Source organism: Zootermopsis nevadensis, unplaced genomic scaffold (genome assembly GCF_977971745.1).
Source record: "Zootermopsis nevadensis isolate Lab colony 2312 unplaced genomic scaffold, Znev_1.0 Znev_ptg000017l, whole genome shotgun sequence".
NCBI classification, from domain to species: Eukaryota; Metazoa; Arthropoda; class Insecta; order Blattodea; family Termopsidae; genus Zootermopsis; species Zootermopsis nevadensis.
In genome coordinates, this window is record NW_028259149.1 from 18,820,817 (window position 1) to 18,829,907 (window position 9,091).

Consider the following 9,091-nt stretch of genomic DNA (forward strand, 5'->3'; position numbering starts at 1 on the left):
TTCCTCCATGTAATATTGAAATTCTTCCATCATCCAGGGCTTTGGTCAGTGTTAAGTGTCCACTGTCTCTCATAGGAACCTAAAATGTAAATTTTTATGTGTGTTGAAAAATAAGGAAGGGATGAGCCTTTATAAGGGATTTGAGGGTGCCACAGCTCAAAAGTAATATGACTTGAGTGCTGACTCACTTATGTAGTAATTTGGAAAAATAAGTCAGAGGGTGATACATGTAAAACTCTAGTGAAGATCGTATGGATCATCATCTTCCACATGTCCTTCAAGTTCTGTAGCCATCCTGCTCATAGGAATGTTGGTGGTTACAGGCTGGAACTGGCTGCAGGAGTCTTGATATAAATACTGTTGTAGGAAGAGATGGGAAGCCACAAGTACTGTCATGTCATGGTCTTCATTCTGCAGCTTCGGTATGATTGATACAAAATGTTTGTTATATTATGGAAGGGTCAAGTTGTGGTGATAACATTAACCTTTGTGTAGATGGATATCACAAGGCTGTAGCTAAAGATAAATCACTGATTTAGGAAATACATCATTTTTTTGGTATAATTTACTGTTCTGATATGAAACCATTGTGCCAGGGTAAAGCTAGTCATCTCATCGGTCAGACAGTTTAGGTTATGTACAGTGGACTGAGGAGTGAGTCCCTGACTTTTGGTCAAGGGGTGCCAGGCCACAAGAGCTAAATGGGTAAAAATACAAAGAATCATTGCATTGCTTTCAGCCCATAATTGAAACACCAAGGCTATCCAATGTGCCAGATTCCTGTCAGTGTAAGCACACCCTCTTTATAGTTCTAAGGGACTGTTTACTGTTTATAGCAATGCGTTTTGTAAACAGGAATGGTGTAACCTAAAAGGGAGAGATATCTTTCGAGGTGGCTTTTTTTGGATATCGCTCATTAATCTCTGATCACAGAGGAAAGGGCAGCCTGAGAAATGTTGGAAACTTAATTTCATGTTCATGTGCCTTCAATGCAATATTGAAGCAACGCTGGGAAAATAGATTTTGAGGACTGTGGATTTTTGTGACCACGCTGCAGAATCATTGCATTTTATGCACGACTCAATCATCGCCCTGGTAATGGGGGCAGCAAAGATATATGAGACGTTCGTAGACTTCTACCACAATACAGGACGCTACATCCCAGAAAACAGACATCTTCTTTGATATGTATTAATACAACACCTTTATGACTTTTCCGTTAAAAAGAGAATATTTTATCTTAAAAGAATATAATTAATGCATTTTCGTGCACAGCATTTGAGATTAATTGGTAATCGTAAGTAAATTAGTTAAAAATGCAATCTTCATACGTGCAACATCCTGCTGTTATTCATCGTCGGTGTTACATGGTTGGAGTAGCAGTATCTTTCCTAATATTAACTTTGCATTGTATATAGATTTTTTAAAGTTTCTATGTTCGTGTGTTTTACCCTTCCTTTGTAACTGCATAATTCATTGTTTGTTTCGGGTCTTCATATTCTGGAATATGTAAATGAGAAAAAAAGATAAATTTTGCCATTGAATACTGAAGAATACAATTTTTGCTGTGACTGAACACCTTCGCCTCAATTGCGTGATGTCACTTGAAAATGAGGTTACGAGTGAGAAAATATTGGAGTCTGCTTTCGCAACGCATAGACATAATGTTAATGTTGATGAAGCAAGGTAATATTTGTTAGAGTTTCTTATGGAACAGCTCTGAAATTGCAATTAATGTATATTAAAGGTCGGGTGATGTACAAATGACCTGCCGATATGTAAAGTTTAAGCTGCTTGAGAAACATTTGTGGCCTATTCGTTTTTGAAATTAAACAGCTTTTATGGCCGATATTAATATTCACACCATTATGTAGCAAGAGATAAATAATAACTTTTTTGTGAATGTATGGTATAAGTCTTGTAATTACTTGAAATTTAAAAAAATATATGTAATCTTTAATTTTGAGGTTATATATGAATATATGTGCTGATAAAATTCATTCACATGAGCCTGAATCAATTTACCTTAGCATCAGTCTGTTCTTTAGGGTCAAGTTTTAACATTTCTCAATTTGTAGAACTTATGTCAATGTTCTTGGCTCAGAAACATTTCTCACTGTGAAGGATTTAAAAGAATTGTATGACCCTTAATCTGCTGATAATGCCATGATCTGATCTTATCATGTCATTCCTGGAATATTCTGTTTTAAATTGTATGTCTTTATGATTTGATATGCCACCATTAAATTTATGCGTTCTTACTTTTAGGCTGGCCTGTGAAGGAGCAATGGAAGAGTGGGACAGTGTTGCAACAGTGGAGACAGCGTTCAGGAACAGTCTGGAGCCTCGACACTCGGTCATGCCACACATCACAGTGCATCAGGCACTGGTGTTTTTCCAGGCACATGTCCTGTCAGTACAGTTGGTAATCTGATGATTCAATAATCTGAGTTGGGGTAGCAGCGTAGTGTCATTTGTTATGGGTGTCTTTCTTTTTCAGACAGATTTGAAAGGACAGAGCATTTGACAATGTATCACCACTACAGATATCTTGCTGTTATCATCCATTTATTTTTCACCTACTCAGAGTTTTATCATCCCATGAAAATATTCAGTTTAATGGGTGAATTGATTGACTGATTAGATGATGTAAAATTTAACCATCTGCACTGTCACCCACAAAGTAATTGAGATCAGAACCTGATCTGCTTCCATTACTTCAAGGATATCCTGTTGTGACCGTATTTGTCATCGAATTGACTTTTACAGACAGAGGTGCGAGGCAGTGTGGAGCCCCGGGGTCTGTGCACCCTGCTGTCGTGTCTGCTTGGCCCACCGGAACTTCATGACCACCTGATGGCAGAACGAGATCTTGTGTTTGCAATTGCCCAGTGTAAGTTGTGATCGTCATCATGTTTGTGCACAGTCTTGGTTTTCTAAATGTTTCTTAACAGAACCTCAAGGTCAAAGATCATTAATGAGATAACTTGCCAATGGATACAGTCTAGTCTACAGTTTTGCAACATGTTTCCAAAAGATCCATTTTAATATTACCCTTTTATAACTCATTGATGGTTTCATTCAAATAATTAGTGTATGGAACAGCTATTCCATTTTTTCTGGGTATTTAAACTTAAAATAAAGTTTCGCTGTATTTTACTAGGTAGCGAGGGGCATTGCCTTTTAATATAACCACTTTTACACTGTTAAGGTGAAAGGATTAAAGTATTAACCTGAGATTAATCTGGAGAGACTGAGAAGAAGTGTGAAAAGTATTGATCATGATAGATAGTTACCTGATTCTGAAGTCACAATATTACTCTTTAAAATACTGATGTGTGTGTCTGACATGTCATCACTAATATTCGTACATGAGGCACTTGCTTACCGTCAAGCCTCGTTAACTACCAACATCAGTTCCAAGTAGCATGTGATAAAGTGAAGGCGGGACCACAGAGTGATGTTACAGAATCTCACAAACTCCATCTACGTGTCCTGCATCTTGCTGAATCGAACGTATTATGAAGTCTCCTCCCAGAGTTGCATGTACGTGACTTACAGTGTGGAGTGGTGTTGCAGGCAAGCTGGACATGTCTGAGCCGGTGCACCTACGTATGCTGCGGACTGTGTATCGGCGACTGACAGGCGCGCAGGTCGACTGTCCACGCTATGGATCACACTGGGAGCACATCGGCTTTCAGGTGCGCATTCTGTATTATCGCACTGCTGTGTCCTTTTGAATAATTTTTGGATCGGTTGGAAGACGCTTTGAACATCAGTAACATCAGCGTTGCAGTTTTGAGGTCAGGGAGGAACTGATGACACCTTGTTATTTTGTGTGATGATACATCTTCAAAAAATACGTGACTATTTTTAGGCTTCTTTAATGTTGTCTTCAGCATATAGAATTTCATTAGTTTTATAATTATTCATTTACGTGATAAGCAGGCCTTGTACATGTGGAAATGTTTAAGCTGTTCTTGCTGGTCTCTCGAAACATGGAAATCTAAAATGAGAAGGAATCCGCACAGCAACATATTATAATTTAAATGTGTCCGATTTTGGTTTTGGTAGGAAACAGTAGAAGATAATCCATAGCTGAAGTCATTTAAACCAAAATAACAGGCCTGTCTTCCGATGTGAGCTGCGCAAGTGCCAAAAGGGATATTAGAGCGTAATATTAAGACGGATCTCGGAGAGATGGGTTGTGGGATGTGGACTGGCTGTAGTATTAACAGAGTTGTAATTTTGGATTACTTTGATAATGAGCGCTCGTCATAGGGCACGGACCCTGGGACGGATTTGCGCGGCGTGGGAATGCTGGGCCTTCTGCAGCTTCTGTACCTGTCTAACAGCCCGCATCTCTTCCCGCTGGCCCGCGACATCTACAGGGTGTCGGCGGATGACCGGCAAAACTTTCCGCTCGCCGCGATGAGCCTGAACATGACTCGCATCGCCCTTCAGGCCCTTCGCCACGGCGAGCTGAACAGGTAATGGCTTCACCATAGTACAGACAGTTGCGTTTTGTTCTCATTTATTAAAATGTAAAATGTTTAAATCACTGTCACATGTCGCAAGTTAAGTAAACATCTGACATGTTCCTGTTTCAGGGAGTGCAATCACCACCAGCTGGTGATGGAGGTGGTGAATCAGTTCTATGCAGCTGTGTTTCACCACACACTGCACATCTGGACTTCACAGCATAAGACCATCAGGGACTCTGGATATGTTCTGAAAGGTACTGTTCTTTGTGCGCGGGGTCACATTTCTTCCAGATCGTGTATCGCGGTTATGCACGTGGGGTTGGTATCAATGTGCGAAGTAGTTATTATGTCCTTACCGCGTCCTTGAACTTTCTGTCAATGACCTCGACTGTTACAGATGTGGAGTTCTATTGTCGTGGAAATGTGCGTGCTGTGTTGCGGGACCTGCGGGAGCAGCTCGCGTCATACGCGTCGGCCCGTTCCTGTGACAAGCCGTGCCTCCCTGGCAGCTTCCAGGATCTGCTCACTCAAGCGAAAACAGAAGTGTTCATATAGGAAAGCGAGAATGTACGTTGTGTTGTGCGGAAAGGCCTATGAAGTGATAAGCCTTGCAGCTTTGTAGGTAACTAAGAAACACGCGATGCGAGATTTGCTCATCTCTGAAAGAGGCCGTGCAGACCTTCGGCCACGTAACGCCGGTGATATAGCTCAAGTTTTTGACGGTGGATGAAGTAAGTGCTCAAATTATATTCATCATGGTTGCGTGTTGTGGGGTCGTGTTAAGCAGGGTAGTGTCTGGGGACGTTTTTGGCCGCTGGTTCTGTTTGCGGCGCGTCTTAGCACCTAGAGAAGTATTTATAAGATTAGATTTACGCGTCTCTTGGCTGCGTCTTAAAATTTAGCTGCAAATCTAGCAATCTCATTTTCAAACACTGAAATTTGCGGGTAGAATCAGCGCTTCTGTTTTCCTGGTCTATGAGACTCGGTGTTCCAGGATATGAAAGTGACATAAACCAGTCTGAGAGCGAGAAGACGTCTGAGGTGGGTTCGATTCCTTCCAGTGTTGGTTAGGAGGCCAGAGATTGACGGTGATCACTCATTTATGTCTGTTCTGGATGGATATTTCTGTTCAAAGCTGGGACCACGTGTGTTTAATAAAGTAGAAAAGACCGTAGAATTTAAGAACTCTACTGTGTAATGTAAGAATATTTCCGTGCTTTTAATCTATGTACAAGGGGGGAAAAGAAAACTGTAAGGTGCAAGCATTGAATGAACGCTTTGTTCTGCAGGCAGCTTAGTGACTGTGGTCATACAGTTGGCAGTCCCTGCTAATTTTCCAAACTTTTTTTTTCAGACTGTTGGAAAGAAAATAGTCTGCGTTTAGTTGGATGGCGATGCCGTGTCAACCGCAGAAAATATTTAGAGCGCGATAGATGAGAGGATGCATTGTGCAGTCAGACCCATGGGAAGGTACAGTCGGAGGAAAATCGCGCGAGGTTTGAGCTGTGCGTAGGGATGGACGAATGAACCACACAAACTGGTGAGACCACAAACTGAACTGGTGTGCTGGTAGGAACAGTGAGGTGGGGCCTGCCTTATGATGATGTCATTTTTGGATTTAGTTGCCAATCACATGATTCCTGTAAAGATTGCACAGGACATTTATTCCATCTCGTCAGTGTTTACATATTTCTGCTCTCAGAACTTGTCATTTAAAAAAGAAATCACTTTTCAAAAGTGAAGAATGTAGCCGCTGCCCTGACAAGATGCGGTCCGTTAATAATGCAGAGAGAAAAGACGTAAACATGTAACAGCTTCAAAAGTCACTTTTTACCTAAGATATTAACTTATACATTTATTTTTCCGTGGAGTTTTCTCCAAAACAAATATCACTGTCGCTGTTGCCCGTCTGCATCACGTTACCATGCCGGAGCAGCTCTCCTCTTCGATGGTAACCATAGTAACAGCGCCTCATGTCACTGAAAAGTTTATTTGCTCAAAATATTCAAATGTGCAGATTTACTGTTCTAATTAAAGTCTTTGCTTTGGACATCCGCGAAAAAACGCGTCACCATTCTGCGGCTCTTTCCGACGCGTTTGAAGTAGACAGTATTCACGCTTGTTTATGCGCTGTTGTCTTCAGATGGCAGCACTGTCGAATTATTATGGGTGCAGTGTCGGTGTCTGGAAATGAAAAGGTTGTGATTCTGCATTTAGACAATCAAAGTTCACTAATTCTGCGAGACTTTGGGAAATATATCACAGCAAAAGATGGGCCAGGCACCCCAAATGATGGTACCTTTTTGGCTGTTGCCAGCGTATCCACTGCGCAGTTGGTGCCATGACACTGCTAAATCTAATTACTTGTGTGCAATTAAGGACTGGTCTGTTCTTCATTGCACTGAAAAATAAAATTGCTTATGTAATTGGTGGCATTTAGTGAACTAGTTCCTTTAATCTCGTTGATCCTGAGTACACCTGAGACCTCTGGCCAGTAGTGGTAAGGAGCCTGAACATACTTCAGAACTCTGGATGCTGGTGGTAGCGAAACAGACCTACCTCAAAGTTCGGGGTGCTAGTAGGGGCAGAGCGGCGCGGACGGGTAGGGCACTCGCCCTGGGAACGCGTAGTTGTCCGGGTTGATGGTGCGGCAGATGGAGCTGAAGCGATCCCTTCCCGAGCGCCCGGAGCCGCCGGGCCTCCGTCTGTTGGTGCTGCCGGCAGTGAACCAGTTGAACCATGGCGCGGCCTGGACCGCCAGCACCAGAAGCAGAACCACGAGAACCAGCGCGCGCACCATCGCGACCGCCACTGCCGACTGCCTCCGTCGTCACTGCCTTTTATCTGCCCCGTGGGGCGCGGGTGTCGCTAGGCGAGCTGCAGCCTCTTTTATCAGCGCCTTCGAAATGCGTCCGGGCGCGTCAGTGGACGGTAGTTTAGTCAATTTACGATGACTGCGCCAGTGGCCACATGCTTTGTACATGCATGCAAAAATATGGATTCTTCTTTTCTCGTCTTCAGGGTGGGGCGACGACCTCCTGTACAGTCAACATCGCATTCCGTGCATTATGCATGACTGGTGATAGCTGTGTCGGTTTTCATTGAGGCGTTTCAGGGACCGATTGAACGCAGAGATCTCCTCGGATTATTTGGGGTTGTTTCCCCACGCTTCCTCTCCGATACTCGCACGTAACTGGCCCATGACATGCGCAGTTAGCCCTCGCTTCGTTTGTAGTTCGTACTCCGTCCCTAGGGTTCGCCGTCTTCAACGCATCTAGTTCAGAACGGAAACATTTCTTGTTTTGTGCTTGGGTGTGGAACTTGGTCTCCTTCGTTAAGGGGCGAACATAGATTGAGGATACGAGAAAAGGCCGCTAAGTGAAGTGGCCATTTGGACCAAAGAGAGATGGAAGATGTTTCATCTCAGAATGATTTTTGGTGTTATCCAGTTCTTCTCATTGGAATTCTTGCGTAAACTCGAGAATTGGTTCACGTTTGAGATCATTTCACTTTCTTTCCCTCCACCTCAGATTCTTGAGATGTTAAATTGGAAGTTTTTTTACGAATAAAAACCATTGTCGTAAGAGAAAAGGAAGTGAACTACTTTCAAAAGCAAATGTTCTGTTCCAGCTACTAGCGTTGTACGAATGCAAATTCGCCTGCCTATTACGTGGTGAACCGGCCTTTACTTTAACAAGAGCCTCGAATTGGGAAGCTCAGAATCAGATCGAACCAACAGCATTTTACAATACCAAATTTCATTGAAACCAGTCGAGTAGTTTCTGAGGTGAAACATGAGGATGATCGTTTTACGTGGTAATGGAATGTAATCGGCTGCAGGGCACTTCTTGCTGCGTTGCCGCACGGCGACCGTCAACTTTCTTCACTTTAGTCACGGTTTCATGGCAGATCCATTGTCGTGTGCTGGAGAGACCACGAAAGGAATCGGGCGTTTTTTGTGTATGCCCCACCATTTGAAGAACACTACGAAACCTCTATTAGGACAACTGGTTCTCGGGGCAGAGGTTCAAACCCCGGCCCCTCCAACTGTCGAAACTTTCTCGACTGTGTAATCTTACAAATTGTATCTCTTAATGAGATGTTCGATGTCCCCTACGATGAATCATTTTTGAGAAAAGTCCATGAAGTTAGATTGGAGCTTTGTGAAAAATAATTGTGGACCGATAAGAGGTAAAGTTAAACTACGAAGATGGCTGTCTTCTAGGTTATTGAACTGCCTAGTCTGAAACGTCGGCAAACTTATACCAGACTACGCAGTTCAATAACCTAGAAGACAGCCATCTTTGTACTCGCCGCCGTGAAAACGTCGAATCCTGCTAAAATTAAATTCAACCGGCAAATGCCGCGTACAATAAAAAACACAAGCCGTTCAGTATAATTCAGGAAATGAAATTTGCGGGAAACAGACGAACTTTATTTCCCCTTTAGTTCGCTGAACGATTACCCGCTATCGACCAGGGAAGCCTTCGGGATTTTCCCAGTGGCCACAACCGCTTCCGTTGTCCCTCAGCAGCTGATACAGCGTTGTGGAATGAGTGCGGAAGTTTAGATATTTGCCGGAAAGTGCTTGATACCGCGATTGTGGA

General features: G+C 42.9%; 2 protein-coding genes across 6 annotated transcripts; one reads left to right on the top strand and one right to left on the bottom strand.

Moving 5' to 3' along the window:
* The first annotated feature begins 136 nt into the window (after nucleotides 1–136).
* On the top strand, nucleotides 137–6,910 carry LOC110830473 (ELMO domain-containing protein 3). 4 transcript variants are annotated; one of them, XM_022065470.2, is made up of 8 exons: nucleotides 1,334–1,686; nucleotides 2,269–2,425; nucleotides 2,770–2,893; nucleotides 3,580–3,701; nucleotides 4,282–4,490; nucleotides 4,611–4,738; nucleotides 4,882–5,051; nucleotides 5,839–6,910. In XM_022065470.2, the coding sequence occupies exons 1-7, from the start codon at nucleotides 1,598–1,600 to the stop codon at nucleotides 5,037–5,039; spliced, it is 987 nt and encodes a 328-aa protein (XP_021921162.1). In that variant the 5' UTR covers nucleotides 1,334–1,597; the 3' UTR covers nucleotides 5,040–5,051; nucleotides 5,839–6,910. The 4 variants fall into 4 exon arrangements, with proteins under 4 accessions (XP_021921163.1, XP_021921164.1, XP_021921162.1 ...); XM_022065471.2 differs by lacking the exon at nucleotides 1,334–1,686 and adding an exon at nucleotides 137–422 and having other exon boundaries at nucleotides 4,882–6,910; XM_022065472.2 differs by lacking the exon at nucleotides 1,334–1,686 and adding an exon at nucleotides 937–1,297 and having other exon boundaries at nucleotides 4,882–6,910.
* Nucleotides 6,128–8,733, bottom strand: LOC110830479 (uncharacterized). Of its 2 annotated transcripts, XM_087350699.1 has the most exons (3): nucleotides 7,044–8,010; nucleotides 6,784–6,885; nucleotides 6,128–6,668 (listed from the first exon to the last, which is right to left on the bottom strand). In XM_087350699.1, exons 1-3 carry the CDS (start codon nucleotides 7,223–7,225, stop codon nucleotides 6,608–6,610), a joined length of 345 nt encoding a protein of 114 aa, XP_087206825.1. In that variant the 5' UTR covers nucleotides 7,226–8,010; the 3' UTR covers nucleotides 6,128–6,607. The 2 variants fall into 2 exon arrangements, 1 of the variants encoding a protein (XP_087206825.1); XR_002543249.2 differs by lacking the exon at nucleotides 6,784–6,885 and having other exon boundaries at nucleotides 7,044–8,733.
* Nucleotides 8,734–9,091: the final 358 nt, after the last annotated feature.

Excerpts from the sequence above, each read along its gene's own strand:
- LOC110830479 (XM_087350699.1), bottom strand. The coding sequence starts at position 7,225 with ATGGTTCAACTGGTTCACTGCCGGCAGCACCAACAGACGGAGGCCCGG. Across the intron at positions 6,886-7,043 it reads CTAGCACCCCGAACTTTGAG|TGCAATGAAGAACAGACCAG; the intron begins GTAGGTCTGTTT and ends TTTATTTTTCAG. Across the intron at positions 6,669-6,783 it reads CGCTGGCAACAGCCAAAAAG|ACACCGACACTGCACCCATA; the intron begins GTACCATCATTT and ends TTTCATTTCCAG.
- LOC110830473 (XM_022065468.2), top strand. The coding sequence starts at position 1,598 with ATGTCACTTGAAAATGAGGTTACGAGTGAGAAAATATTGGAGTCTGCT. Across the intron at positions 2,894-3,579 it reads TGTGTTTGCAATTGCCCAGT|GCAAGCTGGACATGTCTGAG; the intron begins GTAAGTTGTGAT and ends GTGGTGTTGCAG. Across the intron at positions 4,491-4,610 it reads CGCCACGGCGAGCTGAACAG|GGAGTGCAATCACCACCAGC; the intron begins GTAATGGCTTCA and ends TTCCTGTTTCAG.